Source organism: Nicotiana tabacum, chromosome 1 (genome assembly GCF_000715075.1).
Source record: "Nicotiana tabacum cultivar K326 chromosome 1, ASM71507v2, whole genome shotgun sequence".
In the NCBI taxonomy this organism is placed as follows: domain Eukaryota; kingdom Viridiplantae; phylum Streptophyta; class Magnoliopsida; order Solanales; family Solanaceae; genus Nicotiana; species Nicotiana tabacum.
The window spans coordinates 173,068,309-173,090,729 of record NC_134080.1 but is presented as its reverse complement, the minus strand read 5'-3'; the positions used below and the strand labels follow the sequence as shown (position 1 = coordinate 173,090,729).

The 22,421-nt window shown below is 39.4% G+C and overlaps 1 protein-coding gene across 1 annotated transcript; it reads left to right on the top strand.

Annotated features, from left to right (window-relative positions):
- The first annotated feature begins 4,118 nt into the window (after positions 1-4,118).
- LOC107797860 (small ribosomal subunit protein cS22) lies at positions 4,119-7,615 on the top strand. Its single transcript, XM_016620781.2, has 4 exons — positions 4,119-4,504; positions 5,566-5,667; positions 5,782-6,081; positions 7,233-7,615. Exons 1-4 carry the CDS (start codon positions 4,178-4,180, stop codon positions 7,269-7,271), a joined length of 768 nt encoding a protein of 255 aa, XP_016476267.2. The 5' UTR covers positions 4,119-4,177; the 3' UTR covers positions 7,272-7,615.
- Positions 7,616-22,421: the final 14,806 nt, after the last annotated feature.

The window sequence follows — 22,421 nt, the reverse complement described above, 5'->3', positions numbered from 1 at the left end:
GATAGGTTAAGGTCACTCTTATTGATAGGGCCCTCAATTGAGCTTCTTGGGGATTTGGAATTGTATATCCAATTGTTACACCATATATTCAATTGGGAAGTAGTATATGGATGCCAAAGAATACCTTTGTTACAAATTTTCCACCCCTTGAGAATGGATTTCCAAATGAAGGAAGTGTTAGTCATCGATTTAGAATTAGCATATTTGGCCATAATGGGATGGCACCAAGGAATGGAAGGGTATTTTAAGAGTCTCCAGGCTAGGCTAGAAAGAACGACCAAATTTTTCTCTTTTGCTTGACGAATACCCAACCCCCCTCAATTTTCCCCTAGAAACAGTTTCCCAGCTAATTAGATGAAGTTTTTTAGCAGTACTGGTGGAGCCCCAGATAAAGTCTCATTGAATTTTATCAATTGTTTTTAGGGTTTTCGGGGGAAGAAGAGTGTATTGCATTAAGTGAGAAGGAATTGCTCCTAAGGTATTGGATGCTAAAGTGGTACGTCCAGCCATATTAAGAAAAGGGCATTTCCAATGGGAAGGTTTGGAATGTAATTTGTCCAAGATGAATTGAAAATCTTTGGCTTTTGGGGAATGGTTAAGAATTGAAAAATCAAGGTATTTTCCAAATTCATTGGTAGATTTTATACCAAAAAGAGATGTTAGGAAGTTGGAGTGGTCTTTTGAGCAATTTTTAGGGATGACAATCCTTGATTTAGCCTTGTTGATGGCTAGACCAGATTCCATACTGAAAAAGTCCATGCATTTTTTTTATGCAACAACTTGTTTTTTTGTTTGCTTTTCCCGTAAGGGTTATGTCATCCGCAAATAAAATATGGGACAAGGAAGGGCCCCTATAGCCAATAAGAATAGGATCCCAATTTCTAAGATCAACTTGGTGGTTGATTAGTCTAGATAATACTTCAATACATAATGAATATATATGGGGAGAGAGGGTCTCCTTGACAAATATCCCTACTAGGTTGGAAAAAGTTTGTTCTTGTCCCATTCACTAAAATCCCCATTGAGCTTGTTGTTATGCAATGCATAATGAGCCTGGATATCTTTGGAGGAAAATTGAAGTATTGAAGGGTCTTGTAAATAAAGACCATTCTAACCTATCAAAAGCTTTTTCTAGGTCCAATTTAATAATCATATCCAAGTTGACTTTTTTTGAACGTCTAAGGTTATTCATAATCTCTTGAATTATGATGGCATTATCATTAGTTCTTCTATTTTTAATGAAGCTGGATTGCATCGGGCTAATCAGGAGGGGAGGAAAGGCTTTATTCTATTAGCAATTATTTTAGTAATGATTTTATAAGCAGTATTGCACAACCCAATAGGTCTAAAGTTGTTAGCATTAGGAAATTTGAGAATGAGACATAAGTATGCATCATTGATGCCACTAGGTAAGGATTGAATTTTGAAAACTTTGTAACAATAGAAAGTGAAAGAGTTTCATATTATATGCCAATATTTTTGGTAGAAGAATGAGTGAATGCCATCCGGATCTGGTGCTTTAAAAGGTTTGAAGGAAAAAGTTGCCTTAGTGATTTCCATGTTGGTAAGAGGGTAATCTAGGCAGCTTAGATCAACCTTCTTGGCACTTGAGGGATCAGTGATTGAATTGTTTTTTTGGAGAAGTAATCTTAGCAGTTTTAAAAGCTTCCACAAAGAAGGAAAGTATGTGACCAATTATTTGCTTGGGTTCAGAGATCCACTCCCCATTATTTTTGGTGAAGTACATTATGGCATTACAACGTTTACGATTTGATGCCATAATGTGAAAATATTTGATGTTGGCATCACTTTCATTAAGCCAATTACTCCTAGACCTTAACTTCCAAAAGTCATGTTCCATATGAAAAATATTATTATAATCCAGTTGGAGGTTGGACTCAAGATTTTGTAAGAAGTCACTATTTGATAATGGGGGAAAGTTTGGATTCCATTTAATCTAGCTAAGATTTGCTTCTTCTTTTTTAAAAATATCCTCAAACGTAGTATTTTTCCATTTTATAACCTCATTTGTAAAATAGTTTTGGGCATTAATCAAGTCTTTTCCTAGCCAACATTGCTTGACTATATTGATAAAATTCGGATGCCTACACCAAATTGTTTCCAAACGGAAAGGTTTATTACTACTATCTACATTCCTAGGGATAAGATTAATGAGTAGCGGATTATGATCCGAGTGGGTTTTTGGAAGGTGTACTACTACAACTTTAGGGTATAAGGAAATCCAATCTTTGTTAACAAAGATTCTGTCTAGACGTTCCATGATTAACCCTTTTAATTTTTTTCTATGGTTGGACCATGTATACTTACAACCTTTGTAGCGTAGATTTAAGAGGTCACATCGGTTAATACTATTCCAAATCGAGTGACTATGTCTACGGTTTATGGGGTTACCACCAAGTTTGTCATAAGAAGTGAGGACATCAGTAAAATCACCCCAAGTAACCAAGGCCCCTTAAAACTATTGCTAATATTTTCAATATTGTTCCACATTTCAAACACGTTTAAGCTATAAAATCAACATTTGACGTGTAGAATAGGATATTTCTTAACCCTCACTGTTTCTTTAAGTCAAATATTATAATTTGCAGGTATGAAATTAACTTGTGTTACATTGTTAAATTTATGAAAGGGAAAAATTAGATAGATTGTGGTGGTTTTGCGAGAGGATTTTAGCTACTGCACAAGATCGATTATATATTAGTTACTACCTTTATATCATCTTTGTAAAATATTAGCGGATGCCTTTCCTCACAAGGAACCTTTTGGATATGTAAATAGATTAGTGATTATGATAGAGAAATTAATGAAATATTTTGAGCTAGAAATACAATATGTAAATAGATTAGTGATTATATCTAAACAAGTCAAACTAATAGTTTGACCTCTTCCCGGTGCGAAAGATTACACTAAATACTGATGAAATATCGATATTCAAATCATTAGCAGTGGCGGAGCCAGAAATTTCGCGAAGGATGTTCAATATTTAATACATACATATAAAAAATAAGTTTGACCTATATATACAATATAAATTTCTATATATACAATATACTTTTTTGAGCAAGGATGTTCGGTGGACCACCTTTCAAAGTATGTGGTTGCGCCACTTCTTATAAGTGCTAATCATAAGTGCTTGTAGAGATTTTTAAAGATGATCAAGTAAAGTGGATGATGGGATATTCAGGGAAGGTAAATCTTACTTTTAGATTCATTACAGAATATGAAGTAGCAAACAAGGACAAAAATTAGCAAAAAGAAAAAATAAAAATAAACTATATACTTGTTGTCAAGCTTATTAAAGAAGAGGATATACAGCGTGACACACTTTTTTGAACATCGAAAATAAACGTTGGAAGCCACCTAGACCACTATTAAACATATCTTGCGGAAGGCAAATTAAAATGCATAGTTTGCTGAAAATAAAGGTCATAGACATGAAGAAGATTTGTGCTACGAAAATTTTAATTTAATTTTTCAATATGCAATAAAATAGAATAAGAACCTTTTGGAGTCAAATTCTTTTTACTTAGTTTAATTAAATTTGACAAAAATCAACACTAAATTCGGTTGATATACCAAAAAACTATTATATACTCCCTGCGATCCACGATAAGTGACCAATTTGCTTTTTTATTTTGGTCCAAAATAAGAGTCCATTTATATAATCAAGAAAAAATTCAATTTATTTTTCCAAAATTACCCTAATGCACATATCCCTAAAAATCATTTACTCCTCACATTTGAAAGTAAAAATTACCCTAAATGATACTAACTATACTGCAACATTAATGAAGGGTAGTTTAGTCACACTAGCTATTTTCGTCTAAAATTTAGTATTTCCTTAATGAGTGTGCCCAAAATAAATTGGTCACTTGTTATGGACCGGAGGAAATATTAATTAAGTTAATCTATAGTTAATAATTTCAACTTTTCGCAAACATTTTGAAATTCAAGACAGAAAGGGCCCTAACTGATCTGCAATAAAATGCTGGCTCAAAATCATAGAATTCAATTTCCAACTGGAGTTATTGAAAAGGCAATGGCTAGAAATGTCATTGTACTTCCAAGCTGGATAAAGTGATAAAGCCTCATCGTTGAGTTGGTTTACTCTTATCTTCATTGACTCACATTTCCCCTGCAAAGTCTCTCACCGAAAATGTCTACCCTTTCATCTTTCACCATATCCCCAACTTTCCTGCAAAACCCCACAAATAGAAATAGAAATAGAAATAGAAACAGAAATCCCTCAATTCAACTTCCAAACTTGTCTCTTAAACCACAAACAGCGCTCACCTTCTCACGACCCAGAGTATGCTTATCCACGAGAACGAATGCCGTTGCGGAAGAAGAAACTTCAGTCTCTACAACGGACCCCTCTTCGGAAGCCGCCAGACGACTTTACATTGGTAACATTCCTCGCACACTAACACCCGATGAGCTCCGTAAAATCGTTGAAGAGCACGCCGCCGTCGAGAAGGCCGAGGTATAAACATGTTTCACACCCAACCAACTAATTCATAAATTTGTCTTTTATTTCCTTTTTTTTAAACTTAAATTCTTTTACTTGGTATGGGTACTCTAAAAGATAACTGCTTCAACTTTTACTATATAATAAAATTTAAGTAACAATTAAAACAAACATAAAAGTGACAATACAATACAACAGGTAATAACCATCCAAATAAATTGTCTTATTTGATAATTAAGAAATCCCGAAGGTGAGCTGATGCACGGTTCAAACTCAGCAGATAATGGCCTGCTCCTATACCCTTCTCCACTTAAATACCCAACCTTTGCAAGTTCAAAATCAAAGGGTGCCGAATGAACTGGAAAACTTACTTACTGGAAAACCATTTACACAAATTCTCATATGCCTATTGGTGAACACATTTGCTGGTCTAGTAGAGTAAATGGGAGTAATTTGGGGAGCCTGTTTGACTCAAGAAAATCTCCAGAGAAGAGGCTTTTTCCCGTCTAATAGGTGCTACTTATGTGAGGAGGATCAGTTGAACATCTTTTTCTGCACTTTAGAATTTCTAGACAATGTTGGGACCTTTTTCTGAGTATCTGTGGTATCTCTTGGGCAATACCTAATAGCATAAGGGGCCTACTCGAGTGCTGGCAAGGGCAGAGGATTCAGAAAAGCTTGCAGCAGATTTGGAATACTATTCCTATATGCATACTTTGGATCTTATGGCTGGAGAGGAATAGAGCTTGTTTTGAAGAACAAAGAGACCATATTTCTAGAATTAAGAACAAATGTTTGCAGAATCTTTTCTTATGGTGTAAGGGTAGTCTTATTGGTAGCACAAATGAGTATATGGATTTCTTGGACTTGCTAAGGGGCAGACAGTAGATGTGGTCTTTATGTTGTGATCTGCATTCCCTTTGTTATTGTACTACTTGTACCATCTTGATACCTTCTATCAATAAAACTTTTACCATTTCACAAAAAAAAGAAGAAGAGTTATTATAGAATATAGTAAATGGATATTGTGAGTGATTGCTACATTTGTTAACAATTTTTCTGTTTTGCATTGACAGGTTATGTATGATAAGTACTCGGGAAGGAGTCGTAGATTTGGGTTTGTTACGATGACGACAGTTGAGGATGCAAGTGCTGCTGTTGAAAAGCTTAATGGCACTGTAGGGGCATACATGCTTTACAATTTAACAACAACCAACATTAAAGTTACTGAGTTTTGTTCTAGAAAAGGATTGAGTTATTGACATGTTCCATTTTTTTAAACTCTTGAACAGGAAATTGGAGGTCGTGAAATCAAAGTAAACATAACTGAAAAGCCATTATCTTCTGTGGGTTCATCACTTCTCCAATCGGATGATTCCAAATTTGTTGACAGTCCTCACAAAGTTTATGTTGGTAATCTTGCAAAAAATGTAACTTCAGAGTCGCTCAAGAACTTCTTTTCTGAGAAGGGAAATGTTTTAAGTGCAAAGGTTTCCCGGGTTCCAGGGACCTCAAAGTCTAGTGGATATGGTTTTGTTTCATTCTCTTCTGAAGAGGATGTGGAAGCTGCAATATCATCTCTAAACAATGCGGTAAGTGTATCACTTTTATATTAGATACACGAGGATTGGTTTACTTTGATGCAATAAAATCCTATATTAGTATATGGGTTTGTTTCATTTTCTTCCGAAGAGGATGTGGAAGCTACATTATTATCTTCTAATGATGCAGTAAATTTATCACTTCCTATTAGATAGATGAGAAATGGCTTTCTCTAATGCAAAAAGTCCTATGTTCATCAGAAGTAAAAGATGACAACTTTTATTTAACATGCATTGCTAGGATTCGAGGTCCTCTATATTAGGTATGATGAAAAATATTCCATTTATCACTTCAATACCCAAAATTGTACCGAATATATTTTTCCATTGTATCCAATCCGTTTTGTAAAGGAGCAAATAGTTCATGAAAATCAGCTTCTCTAGAATTTTCACTCTCAATGGTGTGTCTTCCTGCAAGTAGACTTTACTGCAGGTGGTGTCCATTTCTGCTTTTCACAGGCCTAATTACTTGCAATGGAAAAACAATGCCTTTACTTTATTTGCTGGAAACGTAGAGTTGTAACTAATTAAGTATTGGGTTAAGAATTCATCGAATCAAACTTTTCTCTTTTTCCTTTTTCTTCTAAATGAGTTATATTTTTGTTACTAAGAGGTGTTTATCTTTTACAAGAGATTTAGAGGACTAGGGAATCATTGAATCAATGTTTCTCTTTTTTCGTTTTCATTTTATATGCTATGTTTCTGGTACTAAGAGGTGTTTATCTTTTATAAGAGATTTAGAGGCATTGGCTAAGAAGAGGTATATGAATGAGTGGTAAATGAAGTAGAGGGACTTGTTTAAGCTTGGTTCTTTGAGTAAACGTGTAAAAATACTGCACTGGCATGGTTGCTCCTGCTGATTGTGGAGTAGAGATGTAGTATATTAGATGACTTTTATGAGCTTTGATCTTATTTCTTTTTAGTTGCATTTGCCAGAATGAATACTTGAAGAAACTAAAGTTTTCCGTCTAGCGTGTCATTGCAGTGCCGGCATGTTTGAAAAACAATCTCATCCGTGTTTAGGCTCACAGCTGAATGTGATAAATAAGACTGATTAAACCACGTCACAATATGATTTTTCTACAAGTCTGTTTGAGTTGAATTAATATGTGACCAAGCTTGTGTTTCTCCGTCTTCTGCAGCTGCTTGACGGACAGAAGATTCGTGTAAATAAAGCATAAAACATAACACACCGTGCACTTAACCAAATGCTATGGAGATTTGGTATTTTTGTCCGAAGCAGAGTCAATGATCAAGCTGAGACATTTATAGGCTATAGAAGGTTACGTCTTGATTTGGTATGCAAAGAGCTTCAACCTACTGAATACTTCCATGCATTGTGAACAACACGTCTTTCTCATGTCTATGACTCTATTCTAGCATACTTCCATTTGAAAATGATATTGCAATGAAGAATATGCATTCTTGGCCACGCTTATGTAGTTGCTTTGCTTATTGGGCCGAAATGAAAATTGTTGTAAATGATCATTTTCTGACATTTGATGTTGTGGCTAGAACTTTACCATATCACTTCTTACAATTTCCGATTTCAACAATTTGCCAGGTGATTAGTACTTTCTAAGTTTCATATAAATGGCCAGCTCGCCGCATGTTGAGATCTTGGTTTGGATCATAAATGCCCCTAAAAATCGAAATACTTGGTGATATTACGTAGTTGTCGTGTGGACATACATTATTTGCAAACATTGAAATATTATAAGCAAATCAATATTTGTTTTATAATTTTGTCCATTATTTCAATTTCAACTTGAATTAGAGAAGTTGAAAAATCTTGCGCGAGGAGTATTTTAAGGTGAAATAATGGTTTCCACTCACAAATTATTAAAGGAGTAACATAATATGTACACAAGGGTTGATATGTAAATAAGCAAAGTGTAGATGTGGTTTTGCACTTAATAAAAGGTTGAAATTGAATTAGTTGTATTAATATATAGCAACACGTCTATCTCAAGCTGAGCACACTTTCCTCTTTTACCATAGCTGGACTATCTGATTAACTAACAAAAAAACTCAAGAATCAAGTGTTGACTCATTCATTGAGCTAAGAAGAGAGAATAGGGATCGAGCTGAATAGTTAGAGTTTAATTTTCTGATTCGTTTTCAATATCTCATTATTTCACTTACTCGAAGCTTCAATTATGGGAGTAACTCTAGGATACGTAAATATAGAAGTAATAGAGTTGTTGCACAATCATCCACTCTATCTACAAGTATTGTGTAACGACCCGATATGTCGTTTTGAGTTCTAGCTTCCCATTTCATGATTTGAAACCTTACATAGTGAGACCGTTTCGACATTTTTTTTGAAAATTCGAAAATCTGAACTTAAGAACTTTGAAATCTTTGCGTTTTGATCCTTGATTCTTGATTTTAGATATTATTGTGGTTATTTGAGCTTGCGAGCGGGCTCGTATGATGTTATTATACTTGTTTGGATGTTTGGAGTGGGGTTCGAGGTGCTCGGGTGAGTTTCAAGGTTGTTTCCGGCCATTTTTGCAGAATTTCCAGCAACTGATGTGCTGCTGGTGCGTTGTGCATGGCGGCGACGATAGTCTCGCATTCGTGAAGAGGAAATTGGGGCAGAGGTGTTTTATACAAAGTGAACGTGAGGGGGAGCTCGCGGACACAAGGGCCTGGGTGGATTTGGCCTTCGCGAATGCGGCAGCCCTCACGTGAATGTGTAGGCATGGGCTCTAGGGGCTGACACGACGGTTCTTCATCGCGAACGCGACAACAGTGTGGCGATCGCGGAGGCTTGGGGCGATAATTTTTGCGAACGTAGATAGACCTCCACGAATGCGGTGGCCAGTAACGTTCGCAAAACGTGACAGGTGCTTCGCGAACACGAAGAGCATCTGACGCCCAGGTATAAAAGGGGCGAAAAATCGGAATTTAGCCATTTTCGCCATTTTTTAGACCTAAATCATGAATTGAGGAGAATTTTGAGAGGATTTTTATCCCAACTTTATAGGTTAGTAACTTTAATTTATTTTTGGTTTATTTTCATGATTCTTCATAGATTTTTATCCCTAAATCTAGTACTTTTAAGTGCAGAAATTAGGGTTTTGAGGAAAAACTTATGAGGGCTAATTTTGGGAGTTTAGACCTCGATTTGAGGTCCAATTTTGATGCAAATCACATATTTGGTATCGGGAAAGAATGGGTAAATCGGAATTGGTCCTAATTTCGGATTTCGACCATGTGGGCATGGGTTAACTTTTTATTCCAAATGTGATAAAGATCGAACCTGTTTGTTACTAAGATAGCTTCTAAAGCTTGTTTTGACTTGTTCGAGTATTAATTGGTTAGATTTGAGTTTTTTCCGAGGCTTGTTCTAAAGGAAAGACGATTTGGAAGGTTGAATTGTTCTTGAAATAGATAAGTGTCTTGGTTAACCTTGATTTGAGGGAATTACGATGTAATTGTGTGTCTATTTACCACGTGCTATGCGGCAGCGTATATGCAAGGTGGAGAGTGTATAGAACTAGCCTTGTTTGTGTTATGTTGTTTTTATGTATCATATCTTACTTGCTTTAATAGATCGTGAAATTCTTGATCTTATTCTTGTTGGTGGCTATGTTGGGATTATTGAAATATTAAGCGTTGACAATTCTTGAAATGTTGGTTTGACTATTGGTGCAAAAGTGATAGTTATATCTCTTATGGTGTGTTATATTTAATAACTCTTGTTGATATTGTTGTTGCTCTTCATCTTACTTTGTACTGATTTTACATGTTCTTGGTGAGGATGAGTGAATATGCACGAAGGGTGCTTTCGTACTGTGAGGTTGAGAGATGTTGCACGACGGGTGCTTCCATGCTGTGAGGTTGAGAGATATTGCACGACGGGTATTTTCGTGCTATGAGATTGAGAGATATTGCACGAGGGGTGGATCCGTGCTTGTGAGGAAGAGAGTATATGTACGGCTGGTGTTTTCGTGCTATTGTTGTGTTACCTTATGTTCCTTACTTTTACTATATGGATTGAGGACTTGGCTATGTTGTTTTGTGGTTGTTTTGAAAGGTTTGTTTGGAGTTGCTTGTGTAAGCATAACCATTGTTTACCATAGTAGTTTCTTTCATTATTTTCTCGGCCTATATCTTCTTGATATTACACTTGTTATCTCTCTTGTTATCTATCTTGTCATCTTGCGTGTTACTTTACTTGTCATCTTATTTGTTACATCTCTCGTTACTTTCTTGTCATTAATTGCATAAGTTTGTATGTAAGTGTCTTGTCTTAGCCTCGTCACTACCTCGTTGAGATTAGGCTCGACATCTATGGAGTATATTAGGTCGGTTGTATTCATACTACACTTCTGTACTTTTTGTGTAAATTTTGGTGTTTGACCTAGTGGTACCTAGAGAATGGATTAGCTTGCTGGTTGTAGAGACTCGAGGTAGTGCTGCACTCTTGTTCATAGACCTTGGAGTCACATATCTTATCGTCATGTTACTGATTATTTGCTTCAAACACTATATTATTTATTCCAGACTTTGTATATAGTAGTTCTATAGACGCTCATGTACTCAATGACTCTAGTTCTGGGAGGTGTTAGACGGTTGTCGGATTTAGACTTGTTATACATTTCTACATTTTTATTTATTATTTATTATATCATGTCATTTTATGTTATGTTTTGCCCGTTATTTCTATTATTTGTTGTCGTGCCTAGCAAATGGTGTTATGCTCGATCACGACCCTTTAGTTGGGATTTTGGGCCTTGACAAGTTGGTATCAGAGCACTAGGTTGCATAGGTCTCATGAGTCATGAGCAAGCTTGGTAGAGTTTTTGGATTGGTACGGAGACATATGTACTTATCTTCGAGAGGCTATAGGACTTTAAGAAACTTCACTTTTTTATAGCAAAGATACCACTAAGCTGGTTGCTTAGTGGTGTTTTTTATTAATAATATCCAAATGAAAAATACAATATGTCAGGGGGTCTCACAATATGAAGAAAATTAACATAAGAGTGTACATCAAACCTATTACCAAATCTAAGTATTGCACTCAACTTTGGTAGTACATAATGCACTATAAAGGCATGCATACTTGGACATTGCCAAACAATCACCTGACCATCGTAAGTCCATAGCGAGCATCCCATGCTGCAAAGTTGCACAATCCTAAATGAGTCTGAGTACTTCAATTCCACATGAATATAATCTTCAATTGGCACCTGGAACTTGCATTATAACCAGGCGCAATTAAGCGCATTTTCAAGGTCCAGCTCAATGTCACCTTAGTGAACATATGGTTTTGCTCCTCTAATTCATGATTGTACATGTCAGATAGGGATAAAAACCAACTGAATATACCTTCATCATGTCTAATACATGTAGCCTGTGCCTGGTAGTTCCTCCACATAATCGTCAAGCAGCCCGCAAATAGCTTCAAAATCCCATGTCCAAATTTTCCAAAATTGGACAATGAATGTATCATGCGTGTTGCCATGAGAATTATGCATTCCCAAGTAGTGGTATTACCTGTTTGTAGAGCCTCCAGGATACTTATGGTGCTAAGGTCACATAATATAGGGTATAGCAGTCCTTCAATACCAAACTGGTACTCTAAGCTAGAGTGCCTGTTTGGTCTGTTTTGGTAAGGCTTCTTCCATATCTTGTATTGTATTGGTTTTAGCTGGATTATGTGGTGGTTACACCTACAGGGGATGAGCATAAACGATGCTAATACGACCCTAATAAGCTTGGCCACAATATAGAATCCAACTATATCAAAGGCGCCTGCAAAACAAAAAACTAGGTTAGTATATAATGCCTTCCTACTCTCCTCCAGAAGGATTTAGGTAGAAAGTGAAGTGTATTCTCCAATGCCTGGGACCATCACCTCATCTCCAGTACACCTCATCCTCTTTCCCCTTACTACAATGTTTAACTACATCATCTTCTTTCCTTCACTACCCATAATCATCTAGAGTTTGGCTTAGCTATTCTTACTCTAATGTAGGGTATTTGTAGCTTGTCACTATTCAAAATCTTCCTTCTTTGAGTATCTAATCCCTCAAATGAATTCACTAGGACCATGCCATATTGTTCTATAGCCTGATTGGCAAGGTGATCTGCTAGATTATTCCCCTATCTCATCACATGTACTATTTGGAAAACCCCTCTAGCCAGTAGTGTTTTGATCTCCTCCACCTGATTGGCAATGCTCCATGGTGGTTCCCAAACATCCTCCAGTACATTTCTCATCAATAATGAGTCAGTTTCAATCAAACATGGAGGAAACTAGGCATGAATTATATATCTTAGTGCATCTAGAATTGCCTGAGCTTCTGCTATATTATTGGTAACATCTTCAAGTTCATCTGTCTGGGCATAAATAAGAGCACCAACACCATCTCTAATACAGAATGCATATGAAGCTCTACCATTGTCCTCTCTACATGAACCATCAGAGTTACATTTGATCCACCCCATTGGAGGAAGTTGCCATAACACGTTTATATACTTCAACTTAGGGACATGTTGCATTAGTTTGTCATGAAAATACGGCCAGTTGGTTGTGACTCCTGAAAAACTTGGTCTTCTCACCTTCACCAGCATATGTATATCCTTTGAGATTAGAAAAATCAGCCTGTTGATAGATATGATCTTCCCATGCATGCCTGAATTCCTTCTATTCCAAAGATGCCGTACAATTAGACATGGTATGGCATGGTACACAACTTTCAAACTTGTATTAACTGGCTTTCTCCACCATTCATTAATGACCAGTACTAATTGGTTTCCTTCTATGTTGATCCCTGCAGGTGAAGAGAAGTATTTTCAAAGAAATCTGGCTACTGGAGACTTGAAAAATACGTAGGGAAATGTTTCTTCTTTTGGAAATCTATAACACCAACATTTGGAAGTTCTAAAATAGCCTAGCCTTAAGAAGAAATCATCTAGAGGCAATTTAACTTTCCATAATTGTAACGACATGACCGATCGTTTTGAGCTCTAGCGCATCGTTCGGCGGTCTGAGGCCATGAGCAGCTTCACTTCAGGTATTATGACCTGTACACGCGGTCGAGATTAAATTTTGGGAAGTCCGGAGTTGAATTGGAAAGAAAATTCTCATTTCTAAAGCTTTAAGTTAGAAGAATTGACTAAGATTGGATTTTAGAGTTAACGGCCTCGGAATCGGGATTTAAAGGTTCTAGCAAGTTCGTATGATGATTTCGGACTTGGGCGTTGATAACTAGGGATTTTGATGCATTTTATACTCCTTCTTGCTTATGTTTTGCTTAGAAATTTGTACAAAATGGTCCCAAAAGGCTCACAATTTGTGCTTGATTGCATGTTTGATAACAAAGTGACAAGATGTCAAAGATCAGCTCAAAAAGGAGTGAAACTTGCACAAGTACCAAAACAAGACAAAGCTGAGGCAAAACAGGCTCAATGCGGCCGCACACCATTCTGTGCGGTCCGCATAAGTGAGGTTTAGGGAGAATGATATTCAGACAAGCAGGCAATGCGGCCACACTAGGTTTTGTGCAGTCCGCACTGGGACCAACGCGGCCGCACTCGATTTAGTGTGGTCCGCATCGAGAAGGATCAGAGAGCTGCCAATTCCAAGTTTCAAGCCAATGCGGTCCGCGCTCCATTTCATGTGGACCGCACTAGAAGCCTCCGCGGCCGCACTAGATTTTGTGCGGTCCGCATTGCCAGAGTTCAGAGACATGGATTTTCAAGTTCAGAGCCTTAGTGCGGCCGTACACCATTTTGTGCGGTTCGCACTAGCCCCTCAAGGGTATTTTTGTCCATATTTTTTAGCTTAGTATAAATAGTTTCTTTTCCCATTTTTAGGTCATCAGATATTTTTTAGAAAAGAGTTGCGCTCGTGGTACGATACTTTTAGCTATTTTGGGAAACTTTATCAACATTTCAACATTGAATCTTATTGTTTATCTTAGTAATAATTAATATCAGTTGTTCTTCATATATTTCTTGCTTTTCTTCTTTAATTATGAGTAGCTAGACCCATAAGCTAGGGTTGTGGCTCAACCCTAGTGTGGGTAATTGATGGGTCTTGTATTTTAGGGCTAGATTGACTATGGTGTTTGATATTTGGGCTAATTTCATGTTTAATTGTTGAATTAGTGATTGCAAACACTAGTTTGTGTTTAGTTGACTTGGGCTCTTCTTGAGAAAGAGAGACTAAGTCTTCGAAATTGGTCCAACAAGGAATTGGGGCGTACTCAAGAGATTGATAGCCCCAATTAAAAGGGTTAAACCTCGAGAGAGTAATACCCGACTTTAACCTTGATTGCTTATGCAAATTTGCATACCCAATTGGTCTTGAGAAAGTCAATTCGGGCAAAATCACTCGAACCATCGAGAGGTGTAGAGTGGGTAATATCGTGCAACGGTTATATCATACTCCCCAAATATGTCAATCATGTCTTACAGTCAAGTACCCGTCAATTGACTACCTAGGCAAAAGTCACTACTCTAGTGCCTTTTAAACCATTTGAAAGTCCTGCAACATTTTTACTCTTAGCTTACTCTAGTTTAATTTAGCATTGTAGTTTGATAAAAGTAGAAGTAAAACAAAAACCAAAAAATATTTAGAAGTGTAATTTGGAACACATACGCAATCCTAAACTAGATAGATACCCGACTCCAGCTTCTATCTCTCCGTGGAAATCGATCCCGACCCTAAATCGGGTAAAAGCTCTTTGACCCTCTCTCGCTACTCAATAGTAGTGCAGGGTAGGCCTAGATCAACGTTTTGGCACGGTTGCCGGGGATCTAACGGTTTTGGCTATCTATCTAGCTAGTTTTGTGCATTGTTCTTCTTTCCTTCTTTGTTACTAACTTGTTTGTGTTACAACTCAGGTACCAAATGGCAGCGAACAACGCTAATGACCCTCTTGGAAATGTGATTGCGGGGGGAAGAGGTAAATGATGTCGGAGATGATAAGGTGCCTCTTGTACCTTAAGGACAACGTAGAGGCTGCCAGGCCAATGCTAATGTTAATGACAATATTCCAGACCCTCCTCCACCACCTCCAAGAGTGGCTCCCAGAGTGCTTCCGAACCAAGGCTATGCAAGTGCTATTGTCCCACCCCGAATCCGGGCGGCCAATTTTCAAATAACCAATGTGATGTTGACCTTACTTGAGCATCGTGAGTATTTCATGGGTGTTGCAAATAAAAATGCTTACAAACATCTCAAGGGGTTCGTGGATACATGTTGGGGGAGCAAGCAGACTAATGTGTCCGAGGATGCTCTTAGGTTGAGACTCTTCCCATTCTCACTTAGAGGGAAGGCATTAGATTGGCTCGAGCGACTTCCCAACCATTCCATCACTACCTGGGATGAGTTGGCGGACAAGTTCATTGCAAAATTCTTCTCACCGGGGCATATGGCAACATTGCGTGATAAGATATTGGCCTTCAAGCAAGAGCCCACGGAACCCTTGCATGAGATTTGGGAGCGTTATAGAACGATGGTGAAGGAATGCCCCAACAATGATATGACCAAGGCTATGATCCAACAAAATTTCTACCGGGGCATTAATACAACAAACCAATGCATAGTGAACCAACTTGCTAAGGGCAACTTTATGAAGCTGTCGTATGATGAGGCATGTGATATTCTTGACGAGATGGCTGACACTTCTTCTGCGGGGCAAAATAGGGCCAATGTGCCCCAGGGTGACCCCATGGTTACTCATTTGCATAAGGAGTTACATGATCACGGGCATGCTATAACTGAGTTGACAACTACTATGAACCAATTGGCAAAGGCACAATTGCAACAAGTCCAAACTCCTCGCCAAGTGAATGCCATGGAGGGTGTCAATATGCTTGTCAACAAAAGAAGTCAACAAAACCAAGGGAATTCTGAGCAATTTGATGATGACTGTGATGGATTTCAAAATGATGGTTATGATGAACAAAGTGAAGAGGTTCAATATGTGAATAATTATCAAGGCCAATGGGGCAACTCTTCCAACCAACAACAATGGAGACCCTAAGGCAATTGGGGCAATCAACAACAAAGCAATGGTAATTGGGGCAACCAACAACAAAATAATGGTAATTGGGGAAACAACAACCAAAACAACAACTGGGGCAATCAGAACAACAATCAAAACAACCAAGGAAATTGGAATGGTAATAACAACAATTGGGGTGGTAATAACAATCAAGGTGGATGGAACAATATAAACCAAGGAAACCGGGGGCAAGGCTTTCAAAGGCCCCCAATGTACCAACAACCGAACAATCCGCCCCCATTTCCATCTCAAGGTCCTAGTTCTTCTAGCAATGATATGGGTAGAATTGAAATGATGTTCGAACAGATGATGAAGAAGAATGCGGATTCTGATGCACAGTTGGCTTTCCACAATACCTCTATCAGAAACTTGGAGGTGTAGTTGGGCCTAATCTCTCAGTCCTTGAATACACGCCCTAAGGGTGCTCTACCAAGTGATACGGTAGTGAACCCGAAGGGTGGGAACAATCATGTGATGGCGGTGACTACAATGAGTAGACGAGACGGTGATGTGAATGCCTCCAAGCAAAAGCAAGTTTTGGGTGATGATGTTGAGTTGCAAGAGGATGAAGTTCCTTTGGTGGTTGAGAATGTGATTGATGAAAATATGAATGAAGAAGTGAGGATTGATATTCAAGATGTCGAGGTGGAAACTCAAAATGATGTGAACCCGTCTAGGGAACACATAATAGACACGCCAGAGCCGGTTGTGCCTAAAGCCAAGGCTCCTTTACCAAGGCCACCTCCGCCGTATCCTCAAAGACTCGCGAAGCAGAAAAATGAGAATCAGTTTAAAAAGTTCATTGACATGATGAAGAGCTTGTCCATTAATGTACCTTTGGTGGAGGCTCTTGAACAAATGCCGGACTATGATAAATTCATGAAGGACTTGGTTACAAAGAAGCGTTCCATGGATTGTGAAACTATAAAGATGACTCACCAAGTTAGTGCTATAGTGCATTTAATGGCCCCGAAGCTTGAAGATCCCGGTGCTTTCACCATTCCTTGCACCATTGGGAGTGCGGACTTTGCCAAGGCTCTATGTGATTTGGGGGCTAGTATCAATTTGATGCCCTACTCAGTTTTCAAAACCTTGGGTATTGGGCAACCTAGGCCGACTTCCATGAGGTTACAAATGGTGGATAGATCGATGAAGAGACCATTGGGTATTATTGATGATGTGCTTGTCCGGGTGGACAAATTTATCTTGCCAGCTGACTTTGTGATCTTGGACTGCGAGGTGGACTATGAAGTTCCTATCATATTGAGAAGACCTTTCCTAGATACTGGGAAGGCCTTAGTTGATGTGGAAGAAGGGGAACTCACCTTCCAGGTGGGTGATGAAAAGGCGGTCTTTCATATGTGCAAATCAATGAAGCAACCCAACAGTACCGAGGTGTGCTCTTTTGGTGACCTCGTCACAGCAGTGATAATTGATGACACCAGTGCAATGATCAATGTGGAGGGCCCATTGGAGGCTGTATTGTTGAATCTTGATGTCAATGAGGATGCAAGCCGAGTGGAGTGTGTGAATGTTGTACATGGAATGGGCTGTTATTCTTATGAGCCTAGGAAATTGTCTTTGGACCTCGAGAATAGAAAGACTCCACCAACTAAACCTTCAATTGAGAAGCCTCCGGTGTTGGAGTTGAAACCACTGCCTCCACACCTCAGGTATGAGTTCTTAGGCTCAAATTCCACTTTGCCAGTTATTCTTTCTTCTTACCTTACTAACATGCAGGTTGATGCCACATTGGCGGTGCTTCAAAAGCGAAAAAGGGCAATTGGATGGACTTTAACTGATATTCGGGGGATAAGCCCTGCATTCTGTATGCACAAGATTATTCTGGAAGATGATGCAAAGCCCTCCTTGGAGCATCAAAGGAGATTAAACGAGGCAATGCAAGAAGTTGTAAAAAAGGAGGTGATCAAGTGGTTGGATGCCGGGGTTGTGTACCCCATCTCTGATAGATCTTGGACTTCACTAGTGTAATGTGTACAGAAGAAGGGTGGAATGACCGTGGTTACAAATTCACAAAATGAGTTGATTCCTACAAGAACCGTCACCGGTTGAAGGGTATGCATGGACTGCCTCAAGTTGAACAAAGTCCGCAAGGATCACTTTCCTTTGCCTTTTCTTGATCTGATGTTAGACCGACTTGCTGGGCGTGCCTTCTATTGCTTCTTGGATGGGTATTCTGGGTACAACCAAATCTTGATTGCTCCAGAAGATCAGGAGAAGACCACATTCACTTGTCAATATGGCACTTTTGCCTTTTCTAGGATGCCTTTTGGGTTGTGTAATGCTCCAACTACATTTCAACGGTGTATGATGGCCATTTTCACCGATATGGTGGAATACATTTTGGAGGTGTTCATGGACGACTTTAGTGTTGTGGGAGATTCATTTGATGAGTGCTTGAAGAATCTTGATAGAGTTTTGACCCGTTGTGAAGAAACCAATCTTGTCCTCAATTGGGAGAAATGCCATTTTATGGGAAAGAAGGAATAGTTCTTGGGCATAAAATTTCGAAGCATGGTATTGAGGTAGATAAAGCAAAGATCGATGTAATTTCCAAGCTCCCCTACATCTGTCAAAGGAGTTTGATGTTTTTTTGGGCATGCGGGGTTCTACCGGAGATTTATCAAAGACTTTTCGAAGGTAGTGAATTCCTTGTGCAAGTTGTTGGAAAAAGATGCTAAGTTCGTGTTTGATGAAAAATGTATACAAGCCTTTGAACTTCTCAAGCATAAGTTAATCGCCACTCCTATCATTACCGCGCCTAATTGGAGCTTGACCTTTGAGCTCATGTGTGATGCGAGCGATGTTGTGGTTGGGGCAATTTTGGGTCAAAGAGTGAACAAAATGTTTCATCCGATGTACTATGCAAGCAAGACAATGAATGATGCTCAAGTGAACTACACGGTGACCGATAAAGAACTTTTAGCTATTGTGTTTGCTATGGAAAAATTCCGGCCGTATCTTATGGGTGCTAAGGTTATTATTCATACCGACCATGCCGCACTCCGGTACTTGATGATGAAGAAGGATTCCAAAGCTAGACTGATGCGATGGGTCTTGTTACTTCAAGAGTTTGATTTGTAGATTGTGGACCGGAAGGGTAGTGAGAACCAAGTGGCGGACCACTTGTCCCGCTTGGAGGAGGAGGGGAGGCCTCATGACGGCCTAGAGATCAATGATTCATTTCCCGACGAATAACTCCTTTCGGTGTCGATGAATGATATGCCATGGTTTGCCGATGTTGCTAATTTCCTTGTGACTGGTATAATCCCGTGTGAGCTCTCTTCTAACCAAAGGAAAATACTCAAGCGGGATAGTTTGGATTTCTATTGGGATGAGCCATACTTGTTCAAGATTTGCACGGATGGTGTGATCCGAAATGTGTCCCGGAGGAAGATCAATTGAGTATCTTGGAGGCGTGTCATTCCTCTCCCTATGGTGGCCATCATGGCGGGGTGAGGACGGCTTCTAAAGTTCTTAGTTGTGGGTTTTATTGACCAACTTTGTTCAAAGATGCGGGTGATTTTTTGAAGAGCTGCGACGAATGCCAAAGAGCGGGTGGAATTTCGAAGAAAGATGAGATGCCTCTCAATACCATCCTTGAGGTTGATATTTTTGATGTATGGGGCATTGATTTCATGGGCCCATTTGTTAGCTCTTATGGGAACACTTACATTCTTGTGGTGGTGGACTATGTTTCAAAGTGGGTGGAAGCCGTGACTTTGCCCAACAATGAGGCCCAGAGTGTTGTTGCATTTCTCAAGAAGAGTATTTTTACAAGGTTTGGTACTCCTCGTGCAATCATAAGTGATGGGGGGTCTCATTTTTGCAATAGAGCTTTCGACACTTTGCTTTCAAAGTATGATGTCAATCACAAAGTTTCTACTCCCTATCATCCTCAAGCAAGTGGTCAAGTTGAAGTCTCCAACTGGAAAATCAAAAGCATATTGTCAAAGACGGTCAATGCAAATAGGACCGATTGGTCAAAGAAGTTGGATGACGCTCTATGGAATTATAGGACTGCTTACAAAACTCCGATTGGTATGGCTTCGCATCGGTTGGTGTTTGGCAAAGCTTTCCATCTACCGGTCGAGTTAGAGCACAAGGCCATGTGGGCTTTGAGGAAGCTAAATCTTGAATGGGATAGTGCAGCCAATCTTCATGTGGAGTAGCTTAATGAACTTGATGAATTCCAATTCCATGCTTACTCCAGCTCGTCCTTGTACAAGGACAAGATGAAGTACCTTCATGATAAATATGTTCGTATCAAGGAGTTCAAAGTGGGCGATTTGGTTCTCTTGTTCAACTCCCGGTTACGTCTGTTTCCGGGAAAGCTCAAGTCAAAATGGAGTGGACCTTTTGAAGTGGTGTGTGACCCCGTTTTGTTCTCTTGATTTAAAGAACAAAAATGGTGAAGTTTTCAGAGTGAATGGGCATAGGGTCAAGCACTACTTGGGAAAAATTGATGACAGCCACGTGGTGGCACTTCTTCATCTAAAATGATGTGATGGTAACCTGCGTCATGTCGCGATGCTAAATCAGGCGCTTCTTGGGAGGCAACCCATGTGTTTTTCTTCTTGTTTTTATTTGATTTTCATTGTAGTGTAGGATTGATTTTTGGGCTAATCGGTTGTGAGATGTTATAGGATTATGTTGATACAGTGCAGGGCATCGTGGAAAAAGTGTTCAGGTCTTTGAAGTTGCCAATGCAGACGCGCTACATTTAGTGCGGACCGCACTGGTGAAGGGTGAAATGTTCAACTCTCTGAAGTTTGCCACTACGGCCGCACTACATTTTGTGCGGTCCGCGGTGGACCGCTGCGGCCGCATGACATTTTGTACAGACCGCAGTGTGTTGCCTCCTCAAACTTGGAAATTGCTGCGCAGTGCGGACCGCGGTCCATTTTGTGTGGTTCGCACTTAATTGGTAAGATGGGCCCCATGTCCTTTTCTATAAATAGGGCCTAAAGCTCTACTTTTATACTTTTCGATCTTTGAACTCTCAAAACTCTTAAAGCACTGTTCATCACCCCTGTTGCTCGTAATTAATTGATTAGAACTGTTAATCTCCATTTCATCTCACATCTGGTAACCTAACTTCTTCTTAATTGCTTTAATTTTGTTATTCTCCTTTACTTTTTGTTTTTCTTGCCTTTTATTTTGTTCCTCCCGTAGTTTCTTCAATTGGTTAGGTTAGGGTAGTTAAATTCTTGATTAAAGTAGACTTAGATAGTTAAAAACAATGGGAAATCACTTAGGGGCCTTACTAAGGTGAAAAAGTGGACTAAAAATCAAAATCTCGTAAACCCCAAGTTAGTGCTGCTTCTGGGCACTCAGTGCAGACCGCGGTCGATTCTGTGCGGTCCGCGGTGCCCTTGTGCGGTCCGCAGTAATATTTTGTGCGGACCGCATTGCTGAAAGTCCTGAATGCTGAACTTCGGGGACTGCAACCGCACTACATTTTGTGCGGTCCGCATTGCCTGGATATAGAGAGTGGGTAGTCTGAACCCCACCTCTGTGCGGATTGCATTGCTACTTTGTGCGGTCCGCATTGGCCTCTATGCGGTCGCACACCATTTTGTGCGGTCCGCACTGCACAACTTCAACAACTTTCTGCAACTCTTTCTGCAACACTGCTCTTAACTACTTCTACTAATACTAACAAGCTTATTTGATTGTGTTTGCAGACAATGGTGAAACAACAAGGTAAAGGCTCTAAACAACTGGGTAGAGGAGAATCCTCACAGGGAGGGAAACAGAAAATGATTAGACTAACTCCTCAAGCCCGACAAAATATTAAAAACACAAGAAAGTTGATAAAAGCTGCTGATAGAGCCATTGACATGTCGGGGAGTGAGTACGAGCCCTCCCGGGAGATCTCTTCAGATTCCGTGCCAGAGTACATCCCTGACTGGACGGAGAGGAACAGGCTAAGAGACACAGCTCCAACATCCCCCACTGCCCAAGCGTCAGTGAATGTTTCTTCTAGGTCGTTTGAGTGCTCAAGTGCAGGTAGTGGGGAATACTCCACCTCTCCCACATCTTCATTTTTCGGAGAGGGTGCAATAGGTGATGAGGAGGAAGAAGTAGGAGGAGAAGAAGTAGTTTGAGAAGGGGCGAACCTCAGGTTGGCGGGGTTGCTAGAACTAGGAAACCGGAGGCGTGGCAAGACCAGTTCGTGAGTGAGGTAGCGTATCATAAATTCCGGGAATGGTGGCCAGTGAGGAAGTTGATCCCGGAGAGGAATTTTGTAGATCGAGATTTATTGCCTCACAA